The following is a 13,710-nucleotide window of genomic DNA, read 5'->3' on the forward strand; positions in this document are numbered from 1 at the left end:
TTTGTGATTTTGGTGTCTTTTTGAGTGCAGAACTGCACAGACGTATCAGATTTTTAGCTGTGGATGAAGACCTTTTCACCGTTATATTTCTCTCATATTTTGACACAAGATATATATTTGAGTTAGCTTTCCAATGCCACCTGTTTGAGGTCAATCAGCAACCTGTAGCAGAAGTTATGCCCGTTTTACTTAAGAGTGGTAAGTCTACCTCTCGAGAGGAAGCTGTCGAGAAGAGCAGTGTATATCGATCAATGCAGCATACTGCACATCGATCGATATGGATGTCAGAATGTGAGCCGAGCATTAATATTTTATGACCGATTGAAGCCCATGATCCATCACAAAGTTACCAAAATACCTTTGAACGACCAGAAATCCTATTTATGTAACCTCTAAGCCATTGTTGACGGCTACGCTTTCTATTATTCTATTCTATTGTTTTCTCTTAGGTTTTGGAGAGAAGATCAATTCTACTTCATAGATTGATTGGAACTCCATTGGTTTTATCATTGATTTATATTCTATAATTATTCACACTATGATTTATGTTATAGCTTCCATGTCTGAGTAATTCTCTTGTTAGGTTTAGGGATTTCATGAGCTAGTGTCAAACAGATAATCAATTAGGATTGCTAGGTTATTTATAGATCTCTACACCAGGATGATTTTTAATACTAGAATCTAGAGTAGTTGGAATAGCACGACAGTGTGACTAATTGCTGGAACCTAGAATCATAGTATAATTGAGAGGCACAAAAGTGTAATTGATTAACGGAACCAAAATCCTATTGGATTAGATACCTAGGCGCATACAATAGTTGGTCTAGGAATCTAGTTGAACATAATTGATTAGGTCGTTAATGCTTGTTTGAGGAAGTATCGATCGACGCTCAGGCCATAGCATCGCTCGATGCTCACCTCTTTGTTTGCGTGCGAGAGCCGGAACAATGAATTAGGCATCTGATTAGTAATTGCATGTGAAAGATGGATTACTAGCTTATTAAAATGGAGTTCTAGAATTGAATCTATAAACCTTTAGCATCCTTAAATTGTAGTTTTGAATTTCTTGATTGATATACTACAAGAAATACCCGCACGCCTGTGCGGGTGTATATTTCAAAAATATATTGCTATTTATTTTTCATGTCAATATCAAAGCTGGATAAAAAATTCAGATCTGAAGAACCGAACCGATCACGATCCGAAAGAGTAATACCAAACCCGAACCAAAATTGATTAAATATTTTTTAGTATTCAAAATTTTGATATTTAGACAACCGAACCATAACCAATTCGAACCGAAGTATTTTGGATATCAAAATATATCCGGCAAAGATTTATATACTTATATATATATATATTAATTATTTTTAGTTCTAATGTATATAAAAACATCCAAAATGTATATGATACTTTTAAGTTGGTTTAAATACTTGAAAATATATAAAAAAAATAGTCAAATATAAATATCTAACATAGTGGAAATACACTCAAAACACCAAAAATATTTAAAATAATTATGATTTTTGATCCAAAATTTAAACCAAACCAATTTATATGTTAAGTTTAGGTATTCTGACATATGTTATTCAGATTTATATACAATATATTATTTTATTTATAGATTTTAAGAAATTCAAAATATATAATGAATTTTTGAAAAATAATTTAAATGGGTTATCCGAACCCGCAAAGATCCGAATATAATTCGAACTAAAATTTAGAAATATCTGAATGGGGCTGAAATCTTTGACCCCGGAAACCCAAAACTCAAACAGATCTGAAACGAATCCGAATGGATACCTGAACGCCCAGCTCTAATCATAATTCGAACTGAAATTTAGAAATATATAAATGAGGCTGAAATCTTTGACCCTAGAAACCCGAAACCCAAACAGATCCAAAACGAACAGGAATGGATACCTGAACGCCCAACCCTAGTCACTATTATGTATCATATATATGTCATCATATAATTAATTGTATTTGTCCATCATTTAAATAATCATATAATTAATAGTATTTTATATGTACAATCTTATAAATAATCACATATATTATATTTTTAAAGTTTAATTTGAAATATAAAAACCATAATTTGAGTTGGTATATGACATTAATCTTTTTGTTATATTTTTCTTATATATATTGAAAACATTTTTTAATAATGGTTATTGGAAAATATTTTAGTAAAAATAAAATTTTGAATATATGCATATTTTAAATCAATTTTTGATATAAATCAACTTTAAATTATTATTTTGATTTGAAATATGTTTATAAAATTTAAATTTTATTTTATGATTATTTTAGACAAAACAATGTTTTTAGGTAATTAGATTAGTCCATTTTGTATATTTTAAAACTGATATACTTTTATTCATGTTTCAAAATTTTAATCTTTTGCATTAGTTTTCTACGAATTATTATTAATTTTATGATATTTTTTTTGAAAATAGAACTCTTAAAATTTTTATATTTGACTAAAATAAATAAGATAATAATATTGTTTTTAAAAATTGTTTTATATAATATACTATTTATATTTCAGTTTATGTTTTTATTTTCACCGTAAAGAATTGTAAATAAAAAAAATTGTAAATATAGTGATAGAATTGTAAACAAAAAGAAATATAGAAAGAAGGTTGTTTAATTTATTGTAAAAACAATTGCTAAATGTTGAAATAAAAAGAAGTATTAAATATGTTATTCATGTTTCTAAACAATTCTCATTTGTTATTAATTTATTGAAAATACAATAGCTAAATGTGTAAATAGAAAAAAAGTACACATTTCTACTATCCATGTTGCCAAACATATTTCATTTAATGTAATATTTATGTTTCCAAATTCCAAACATATCTCATTTATTCTACTATCTTTGTTTCCAAACAATCCAATCATGTACTTCAACTTTAATTTTTTTTTAATAATATAGATAACATAGATGGGTTTTGATAGCAGTAGAAGATAACGTTTTTTGCGTTTCTGATATGGTTCACAGAATAAATCGCTAAGAGTTTAATTCCGAATCACAACCGATAAATTTTAGTTTTTCAAAAATGTATTTTTTTTGTTGGTCAGTTGTTTAGTGTTAGTTCCACAATCCACATTCTCACTTAAATTGACTATATATTGTTTTTAAAATATTTATGTCTTAAAGTATAATTGGTTTATAATTTTTATCTTTTGTCTGCCAGTTGTGATTCTTTTTTTTTTGTCAACTTCTTTTCCATTGATATTGGTTACAAGAAGTTTAGAAAGAAACCCAGGATATTACATAATTTTGATGATTTATCCTGGCTTTCTTAGCAAGTTGATCTACACGATGAGTACAATTTCTACTAACATAAGAGAAAGTGAAATCTCTGTTTTTTGAAAGCTCGCAAATGTCCCAAAGTATAGGTGTACTCTCATTTATGTCGAACTTTTTACCTTGATTTGAAGACTGCATTTTTTGCAAGCTTCATGAGTATTTCACAATCTCCTATCAAGTGAACCTTCTTGTACGACAGCCTGATCAGTTGTTGAATTGCAGATAAGAGTGTGGTGGTCTCTGCTATCAATGGAGAGTTTGTAGGGCTGACTGCAGAGCTTCCTTGAATACGGAGAGTGCCTTCTTTGCTGAATAAGGACCACCCAATGCCACACATTTCTGTTGGCGATATCCAAGAAGCATCTACAAGACAGTAATCTGTGGTGTCTGCTAGCAAGACGTCTTGGATGGATTTAGGTCTGGAGCTTTGAATAGCTTGGTCTTCTTTACTATTGTGAGTACTTATCGCCTCCATCCACATCTTCTGATCCAAGCAAGCTGAGTTGATGACAGAAACAATGTGATCTCTTTTATTCTCAAATAAGAGCTTGTTTCTCATTTTCCATATTCTCCATCCAAGAAACAAGGGGAGATTGTCCATCTGGTCTCTTACATTCAATTCTAGGAGTTCTTGTATAATGTTGAAAATATTATCCGACTGATCAATATGAAGATTTACTCCTGCCAGAGACCAAATTTCTCTTGAGACTCGGCATTGGAAGAGGAGATGACCATGACTTTCTATTTTTTCTCCACATAACTGACAACCTAAATGTATCTTAATTCCTCTTCTACATAAATTCTCAGCAACTGGTAAACCATTATGAAGAATCTTCCACCAGAAAATTCTAATCTTAGGTGGAATACTAAGCTTCCAGATCTTAGTTGCTAAGTTATTTCTAAGTATAGTTGATGGAGAAGGATTAACCTGATTGTCATGTTCAGCATTTTTATCCATTTGATGTTGTACATGGTATCCCAATTTCACAGTGTAAACACCCTACTTGCTGTAGATCCACCGCATCCAATCATGGTTTTGAGAAACACTTGGCTTTACTCCTGTTATGAGTTTAACATCCTCTTCACAGACCATAGCTCTTAGCTTAACGATGTCCCATACTCTTGTACCTGGTATGAAGAGGTCTCGGACCAATAAGTTATTATTAACAGGAAGTTGTGGATTTATTGGAGTAATGTAATCTTTGCTAGGAATCCATTTGTCACTCCAAAATTTCACCTGACTACCATCTCCTACGATCCAGCAGATTCCTTTTTGCAGGAGGGGTTGTGCTTGCAGTATGCTTCTCCATGCATAGCTAGATGTTTGGTAGCTTCTTGCCTCCATAAATTCTGTCTTCCTGTAGTATTTTGCTTTATACACTCGAGCAAGAAGAGAAGATGGGCAAGTCATCAGGCGCCAAGCTTGTTTTGCTACAAGTGATTTGTGGAATGCTAGCATGTCACGTATTCCCAAACCACCATCCTTCCGAGATTCTGTGATTTTATCCCAAGCTATCCATGGAATCTTGTGTTTATCTTTGCAGGATGGCCACCAAAAATGTCTCATCGCCTTAGTTATTTCCTGCAAAAGAGTCTTTGGTAAAATGAAACATGACATGGTGTACGTCGGGATAGCTGTAATAACTGCCTTAAGTAATACTTCTTTGCCAGCAGGAGACAAAAGCTTGGAATACCAACTATCTAATTTATTTTTTATCCGTTGAATAATGTACTCAAAAACCTCTTTTTTATTTCTGCCAATATGCTCAGGAAGGCCTAGGTATTTGCCAAAACCACCTAACTTTAAAATATTCAATTCCTTCATAATATCTTGTTGGGTTGTAGATGGTGTACCTTTGGCAAACGTGATAGCAGACTTAGAAAAGTTTACTTCCTGTCCAGAAGCTTGTTTATAGTCTTGAAGAATCTGATTTAAGTTCTTTGCTTCCTCTGTCATGGCCTTACAGAATACAAGCGAGTCATCTGCAAAGAAAAGATGAGATATTGCTGGGCCACTTCGCGAAGCTTTAAAACCATGTATCTTATTATGCAGAATACTCATTCTTAATTAATCTAGACAAGCCTTATGTACAGATTAGATAGAGGTAAGGTGAAATTGGGTCACTTTGTCGCAATCCTCTTTTTGGTTTGATTTCTGCTGTTGGTTCACCATTGATTAGGACGCTGTAGGTGACCGTACTTATGCACATCATTATCCACTCCCTCCATATTTGACAAAATCCCATCTTCATCATAACTGCGTCAAGAAATTGCCATTCAACTTTATCGAAAGCCTTTGCTATGTCAAGTTTCAGGGCCATGAACTTGTTCTTTAGATTCTTGGTGTGGAGGGAATGCATTAATTCATGAGCTATCAACACATTATCTGTGATTACTCGGTCAGGGATGAAAGCAGATTGATTTTCAGATATTACACTATGCAGCCAAGGCTTCAATCTCCCAGCCAAAATATTTGATATTAATTTATAAGCTACGTTAGCTAGGCTAATGGGTCTATAGTCCTTAATGGATGCTGGCTGATCTATCTTGGGAATTAAGCAAATATGGGTGCGATTTAGCCTAGCGTCCAGAAAGCTGTGCTCAAAGAAAAGTTTGACATAAGAGATGACACCTGTTTTTATTGTTTCCCAGTGTTGACGGTAGAAGCCAGCCGTCATCCCGTCTGGACCAGGGGCCTTGTCCGGGTTCATCGCAAACAAGGCACTCTTGATTTCTTCTTCAGACACTGCCCTTGTGAGGCTTCTGTTGATTTCTTCCGTAACTGATTTAGGGATACCATTAAGAAGATGAAGGCTGATGTTAACTCCATTACTCTTATATAAGGACTTAAAATATTTAATAATATGAGATTTGATGTCCTTAGCTTTAGAGTAGGAGCGTCCTTGATCATCTTCTATATGAAGGATTCTGTTACGCTGCCTCCTCTGTTTGGTTTTAGCATGAAGATACTTGGTATTTTTATCACCTGCCTGCAACCAAAGAACCCTACTCTTATTTCTCCAGAATTCCTCTTCCAACCTATATTGCAGCTGAAGCTGAATTTTTAGAGATTCTAATAGAGAGTAGTCAACATACGGAGCTTCATAAGCTTTTTGAATATCCGTCTTTAATTGGTTTATGATATTCGCTGAGTTGGTGTTGATTTTACTTCTCCAATGTGATATTGCCCTGCAACATCTGGAGAGAATCTGATAGAGGTTAGCATGTGGTATTCGAGAGCAATCCTGACTCCAAACATCTTTAATCACCTGTTTCAATTCAGGGTATAGCCTCCATCTACTATCATATCTGAAAAGATTAGATCTCTTCCAATTATTATTTCTGTATTTAAAAGTATAGGCCTATGGTTTGATCCTATCCAAGGTAAAAGAGAGACAGTAGTAAAAGGATACATCTCAGTCCAGTTACAATTCGCTACTGCTCTATCTATTCTAGACATGATAGTATATTTTGATCGTTTTCCCATCCAGGTGTATTTTCCCCCAAACGTTTTGAGATCTTGAAGACCAAGAACTGATAACATCTGGGTAAAAAGATTTAAGGAAGAGACTGATCTCTTCACTCCTCCTAGTTTCTCTGTAGTGCTTTTGATATCATTGTAGTCTCCCATCATCAGTCTTGGTTTATTCTGAAAAAAAAACCCCAAGCTCAGAAGCCATTAACTATTGCCACTGAAGTTGTCTAAATTTCCGAATTGGATTTCCATAAACATACGACAACCAAAAGATATTGGATTCATCTTCGACAGTCATATTTGTACAATAAAGATTAGGGTTATCCAAAAAGTGAATCTTAACCCTATCGTTCCAAAAGAAAGCAGCCCCTCCACTACTACCCCTAGCTGGCACTACAAAAGAGTTGTTATAACCTAGGTCCTTAGCTAAGTTTTTCACTACATTATATACATTTTTTTTGTTTCCACGAGAAGCATAATATCAGGATGATGTGTCTTCCTGATATCCTTAAGATGCGGAATTGTCAAAGAGCTTCCCGATCCTTGACAATTCCAATGTAAAATCTTCATAGCGACTGTGGTGGTTTATGGATAACCACCAAACCATGCTGAATAACTGATCGTATCTGAAATACTTCTTCTTTCAGAGCGACTACATATTGAGATTGCTTCCTTGCTTCTATAAAAGAATCAAGAGCAAAGAAAGAGACAGTCTGAAATACTGAGGATAATTCAGGGATTTTAACATGCTTCTTTATGTTCCAGGGTTCTTTAACTGAGTTAAAGCTCATCTTCCGAAGAACATATTTCTCTACTGCAATCAGTGGGACCCACTCTGGAATCATCGAGAACGATTCATTATCCTCGGCTTTACCAGCTATGTTGCTCTGATTCTCCACCACAACTTGACTTCCTGTGACTCTCTGATTTTGAGTTTCCAGCGTAGAGATCTCATCTTTAATCTCCATCAAATCTAATATAATCTTCAGAGTTTGGGAAGTCTTCCAATTCTCCTTTTTTTGAATTCTTGTATTGATAGTCACTTCGATGTGGGTTTTTGCTTGATTCATGAGCTTGCATATTGTTGAAATTTGATTTAGAAATCAAATCGATGAGAGGATTAATCTTCAAAAGAAACGTCGAGAATCGCCTTGCGAAGTGGAAGTCAAACGTCGAGAATCGCCTCCACGTATTATATTTATATAAGAATTTTTTATCCTCTAAGACACTTTCCCACTTTCAGTTTACTTAATCAAACACATGTTGCTGGAGATGCACTTTCTATGTGTTGATTGTCTTTTATACCCCTAATTTTGTTTCTCCTCAACATCTCTCCTTTCTCGTAACTAAACATTTCCTAACTAAAACAACAATCTGTCCAATTGAACACACATCTTTTTTTTTTTTGAACAACTGAACACACATCTCTATGAAAGAAATATATACAAATATTTGAAATCACTTTCATATTTTCTCAAACCCTAATTGCAACGATCCTTATTCATCCTCTACCCCTTAATCTCGTTCAGCGTCAAGAAACCATGGCGAAATTGAAGTCGAAAAAGAAAGGGAATCTCAATAGTCATCCTTCTTCACCGCAAATTGACATCAGAGGTTTCTAATTTGAATTCATTAATTCTTTTTGACTTTCAAGAGTTTTTGAAATCCCTAATTTTGTATGTTTTTCCAGTTAAATCGAATCTCTGAGATCTTGTGGACGGAAGAGATGACAATCAGATCCGAGAGCTCCGGTGTGGAGAGGACGACTTGACGGCGAGCTCTGTTGTGGAGAGGACGACTCTGAGTTCCGGTGTGGAGAGGACGCGACAACGACAAGCTCTCGTGCTGTGAAGGTTAGCTTCATTTCTTTTTCTACAAAGAGTCAATTTTGACATTTATAGATTCCAACATCACCTTCCTTTTTCATATCAGAATCTGAGATTTAAAAGTTGAACACTTCTTCTTTCTATCAGAGATCTGAGAAGTAAAAGGGTTTGGCTTTAACTAAAACACTTTTTTATTTATTTATTTTTGGTCTCCCACAATAAGTGTTCTGAATCGATATTTTGATTACATGACTAGATGGCTTTTAGGGCCAAACTTGACATAACCACAGCATGGATGATGCAGAAAAATATTTTGACTACATGACCACATCAAGAGTGTGTCCACAACAACAACGTCCTCAACATCAATCTTGTTCCCACCGATTAAGAGTCCATGGATGATGCAGCTCAACAACTCCTATCCAGACTGCAAAGCATGGTCTATATACTTTCATTTGGTCTTGCATTTCATTACTCTATGTCATAACTACTATAGATAAAACTTGATAAAAGTATGGATGGCAGCGTTTTAGTGTTTTTGGTCAACTTTGTTGTCCATGTCCACATAGTTTATAACTTTGTTGTTGTTTGATTTTGTATATTTCGTCGTCAATGTATATCTGTGTCACCGTAAACATGGCTGGATCAAGTTACTGTAAGCTATGCGTTTTCATTACTTAATAAATTTGTATGCAAAATGCGGACATGGACATGTACTAATTTATTGTGTTTGTGTTTTTTTCATATTCAGATTGCAAAAATATAGGAAAATGGATCTTAAAATGTAGAGAAAAAAAATATAATTTATGATATCAAATTTCTTTATTTATTTTTTTAATATGTTAAAATAATAATATACAGAAATAGAGGGGATTGATAAAGTAGTATTAAAAAAGTTTATGTTTTTAAAAAACTATAATAAACTAATAAAACTTATACAACTAATATAACTTTTCTATTAACCAAACATAAAAACTCTATATATCTATCGAAACAAACCGACAAGATTTTAATCACGTGGATCTATCATGTGACTTAGTTTGGCTAAAGGAAGGAATAATTTTTTCGTCCATAATTTCTTCTCCCTCATCCATAATGTGTGTCACAAGCAGATTGTGTCTTAGCATGTCAAAAAAAGTGAACAAAGTGTCTTAAACTGAAACTCACTCTTTATATAAGGAAAATTTTTTTTAAAAAAAAAAGAACAGAACTATAATTAAGCTGCGACATGAAAGTTGACTATGACAAACGTTGGATTAAGGCCCAATAGAGTAATAAAAGGTCAGAACCAGCAATCAAAACGTCATCGTTAGTTCCGTATTAAGCACCGTCTAGAAACGACGCCATTTCAAAGATGGTCAACAATGGTGGGAGAAAGTTGGAAGCGCTGAACAAGGGAAGAGACTTCCTCGGGACCTCTGCAAACGGCGTCGTTACATAGGTTAGGTAAGAAATAATGAAAAAAGACAGATCGGCGGCGGGCCGTGACTTCCATTACTACAATATAAATATCTTATCTTCTCTCTCTCTCTCTCGCTAGCTCGCTCGTTCACATGTCTTGAATTATTCCGAGAAATTGGGGGATCAAAGATAAGATAAGGTATGGGCTCGCATTTTTATTCCCTTGTTTGTTTTCTTTTGTAAAATGATATATATTGATTCTCTGTTTCACGATTGTTTTTTATAGGTTTTATTATCTAACCTTGATCCTTTTGCTGTGAAACTTTTTTCCTTTTACAGTAATTTAAAGAGAGAAAAAACACGTTTATAAAAATTGATAATCTTGTTCATTATATTGAAAAAGGTGTGTGTTAAAATGGAGTAATCACGAAAGCAACAATGAGCTGGTGGTTGTCTTTAAAGCAATTCATTTATTTATATAAATAATTGCGTGTGGCTTCCTCTTTGAATTGCAGACATCCATCAAATCTTCCTCCTTGCAGGCAAGCTTCTTCTTGTGAATTACTCTTTTTCATTCCAAAGATTCATTCATCTAAAGGTCTGACCTTTTTGCCTTTTTCCTCTCTTTCATTTCTATTTCTTTTTTGTTATATCTTAGGGTTCTTCCTTGTGCTTTTGATGAAAAGCTTTAGGGATAAAGAAAGTACAATCCTTTATGTGTTTTTTGTTTTTTTTCTTGAAACAGTAAAAAAAGAATCAAATCATGTTGGAGAAAGAGTTTTTCACAGAGTATGGTGAAGCAAGCCAATACCAGATCCAAGAAGTTGTCGGAAAAGGAAGCTACGGTGTTGTTGCCTCTGCCGAATGTCCTCACACTGGTGGCAAAGTGGCTATCAAGAAGATGACCAATGTCTTTGAACACGTCTCCGACGCCATACGGATACTCAGGGAGATCAAGCTGCTCAGGCTTCTGAAGCATCCTGATATCGTGGAGATCAAACATATCATGCTGCCTCCTTGTCGGAAGGAGTTCAAAGACATCTATGTTGTTTTTGAGTTGATGGAGTCGGATCTTCACCATGTCTTAAAGGTAAATGACGACCTCACTCCTCAGCATCATCAATTCTTCTTGTACCAACTTCTTCGTGGCTTAAAATTCATGCACTCAGGTAAGGTTTCTTGGCTTCCCTTCTCTCTCTAACCTGTTGTGTTTATACATCTTTTAAGAGTTTCATCTATATGTATTGAGCTAGATGACAGTGTTCTTATCATCTTTTTGGCTCCTTGTTTTGTGTGTATAGCGCATGTTTTCCATAGAGATCTGAAGCCTAAGAACATCCTCGCTAATGCTGATTGCAAAATCAAGATCTGTGATTTGGGACTTGCTCGTGTCTCCTTCACTGATTCCCCTTCTGCCGTTTTCTGGACTGTATGTATATCCATATCTTTTTATAGTTACTTGTTCATTCATTTAGTATGCAGAGAGTTTGTGAATGCTTAATAATTAGTTAGTTTATTATTCTGCAACAGAGAGGTATGCATGTCTTTATGCAGTTGACTACAAATGATTTAAGTACTTCTGCTAAGTAACGGATCTTGTCATGTTCTTTTGCAAGGACTATGTTGCAACAAGATGGTACCGTGCTCCAGAGCTCTGTGGTTCCTTCTATTCCAACGTAAAATTCTTGTTCTCTTTCCATATAAGGTGGCCTTATGCTTAAAATGTGAGCTAATGGAATTGGTATGTCTGTGCAGTACACGCCAGCGATTGACATGTGGAGCGTTGGCTGCATATTTGCAGAGATGCTAACCGGGAAGCCCTTGTTTCCTGGCAAAAACGTGGTGCACCAGCTTGAACTCGTCACGGATCTGCTTGGAACTCCGTCGCCTGTAACTCTCTCCAGGGTTTGTTTTGTTTAAAGCTAACTCGCAATACAAGAGGCTTCTCTCTCCCAGATAAACTTGCATTGGTTGCAAGTTTTTTTTTTAAAGTATTGTGTGTCATGAGGCTGTCTGTTTGTAATGGAAATGTAGATTCGGAATGAGAAGGCTAGAAAGTATTTGAGTAACATGAGGAGAAAGGAGCCTGTTCCTTTCACTCATAAGTTCCCCAATATCGATCCGGTGGCGCTGAAGTTGCTTCAGCGTTTAGTTGCTTTTGACCCAAAGGACCGTCCCTCTGCTGAAGAGGTAAGAAGAGCCAAAGCTGAACTTTTTTCATTCATTTTCATGATTCTTGATGCTTTTGGTTTGCTTCTTTCTTTAGGCATTGGCTGATCCATATTTTCAAGGATTGGCAAATGTGGACTACGAACCTTCGAGGCAACCTATCTCGAAGCTCGAGTTTGAGTTTGAAAGGAGGAAGTTGACTCGGGATGATGTGAGGGAGCTCATGTACAGAGAGGTAAGTAAAAACATATGCTTAGAGATAGGTTAAGATGGGATTAGAGTTGTAGGAATGAATCTCTTGAAGTGATTAGTTCTATCTTGTGGATATGAAACAGATTTTGGAGTACCATCCACAGATGTTGCAAGAGTATCTACAAGGAGAAGAGAACATCAACTCTCATTTTATGTACCCGAGGTTTGGCCTAATTTTCGAGTAAAAACATGGTTTGTTTGGTAGAATAAGAAACTTTTTGTCTGATTACTGTGAATCGATTTTGACATTTCAGCGGAGTTGACCAGTTCAAACAAGAGTTTGCAAGACTCGAAGAACACGAGGATAATGAAGAGGAACGTAACTCCCCACCAGTCCAGAGGAAATACACTTCACTTCCAAGGTTAGTTACAAGTTACTTACTTCTTGAAACTGTTGAAGCGAAGAAGGCTATATAACCCATTCTTTGGTTTGCTCCAGAGAACGGGTGTGCTCGTCAGAGGACGAGGGTGGTGATTCGGTTCACGCCCACGCCCAACCGTCTTCCGCGTCAGTGGTGTTTACACCGCCACAGAGTCCAAACACAGAGACTGGGTTATCATCAAAGAAGACAGCACAAGCAGACAAAGCAGCAGCAACTCCGGTTAAACGGTCAGCCTGTCTAGTGAGGAGTGATAGTATTTGTGCTTCCAGATGTGTCGGCGTCTCCTCCGCAGTGTCTTAATCAAAAAAAAGAGAGAAGAAAAAAATGATTCTCAAGTTGTTTAGCAGCAAACCAGTGCCGTCTCAAACTTGGACAAAAAAATTTAATAATAATCTGAAATAATTTAGACTTTTTTATAAAATATCATTATAATATAAAATAAATATATCAATTTAATTATTTTATATCTAAATAACACTGTTTTCTGGATTTTAATGCAAAATTATCATCAAATTTGATCACTTTTATAGCCATTTTTTAGTTTTCAGTTTTTTATTATGTTTATTATATTTAAATTAGAAATTATAATCTATAAATATAATAGAGTAACAAAATCTAGATACTAGTTAAACAAAAAAACAAGGCACTCTTCTTTTCTTGTCTGCAAAAGTTGTAGGCTAGATTTTTTTGCTTTGTGTTTGCTATTTTTTTCTTAAAAAATGGTGAAAAATATTTTCTTTCTATCTATAATCACTAATTGACAATTTTTTCCTAAACATAATCAAATTAAACTATTGACTTTCTATACTACAATTAGATATTCAAACACACATCAACAACTATTTTTTACTTTCCAAAATATATAAGTGATAAACTTCCTAATTTATT

The 13,710-nt window shown here is 34.8% G+C and overlaps 2 protein-coding genes and 1 long non-coding RNA gene across 7 annotated transcripts; 2 read left to right on the forward strand and 1 right to left on the reverse strand.

Moving 5' to 3' along the window:
• Positions 1-3,431: 3,431 nt before the first annotated feature.
• LOC108808815 (uncharacterized) lies at positions 3,432-3,917 on the reverse strand. Its single transcript, XM_018580914.1, has one exon. The coding sequence runs from the start codon at positions 3,915-3,917 to the stop codon at positions 3,432-3,434; it is 486 nt and encodes a 161-aa protein (XP_018436416.1).
• A 4,202-nt stretch (positions 3,918-8,119) lies between these two features.
• On the forward strand, positions 8,120-9,361 carry LOC108812287 (uncharacterized). 3 transcript variants are annotated; one of them, XR_001943465.2, is made up of 4 exons: positions 8,120-8,405; positions 8,482-8,644; positions 8,724-8,783; positions 8,874-9,361. It is a non-coding gene; the product is annotated as an uncharacterized LOC108812287 (long non-coding RNA). The 3 variants fall into 3 exon arrangements; XR_008945363.1 differs by having other exon boundaries at positions 8,121-8,405; positions 8,724-9,361; XR_001943466.2 differs by lacking the exon at positions 8,724-8,783 and having other exon boundaries at positions 8,124-8,405.
• A 723-nt stretch (positions 9,362-10,084) lies between these two features.
• Positions 10,085-13,233, forward strand: LOC108855114 (mitogen-activated protein kinase 17). 3 transcript variants are annotated; one of them, XM_018628838.2, is made up of 11 exons: positions 10,085-10,217; positions 10,534-10,616; positions 10,764-11,187; positions 11,320-11,447; positions 11,635-11,694; positions 11,774-11,923; positions 12,053-12,208; positions 12,285-12,422; positions 12,523-12,602; positions 12,694-12,801; positions 12,879-13,233. In XM_018628838.2, the coding sequence occupies exons 3-11, from the start codon at positions 10,782-10,784 to the stop codon at positions 13,120-13,122; spliced, it is 1,470 nt and encodes a 489-aa protein (XP_018484340.2). In that variant the 5' UTR covers positions 10,085-10,217; positions 10,534-10,616; positions 10,764-10,781; the 3' UTR covers positions 13,123-13,233. The 3 variants fall into 3 exon arrangements, with proteins under 3 accessions (XP_018484340.2, XP_056865573.1, XP_056865574.1); XM_057009593.1 differs by lacking the exon at positions 10,085-10,217 and having other exon boundaries at positions 10,284-10,616; XM_057009594.1 differs by lacking the exon at positions 10,085-10,217 and having other exon boundaries at positions 10,313-10,560.
• The last annotated feature ends 477 nt before the right edge of the window (positions 13,234-13,710 follow it).

Source organism: Raphanus sativus, chromosome 4 (genome assembly GCF_000801105.2).
Source record: "Raphanus sativus cultivar WK10039 chromosome 4, ASM80110v3, whole genome shotgun sequence".
NCBI lineage: Eukaryota > Viridiplantae > Streptophyta > Magnoliopsida > Brassicales > Brassicaceae > Raphanus > Raphanus sativus.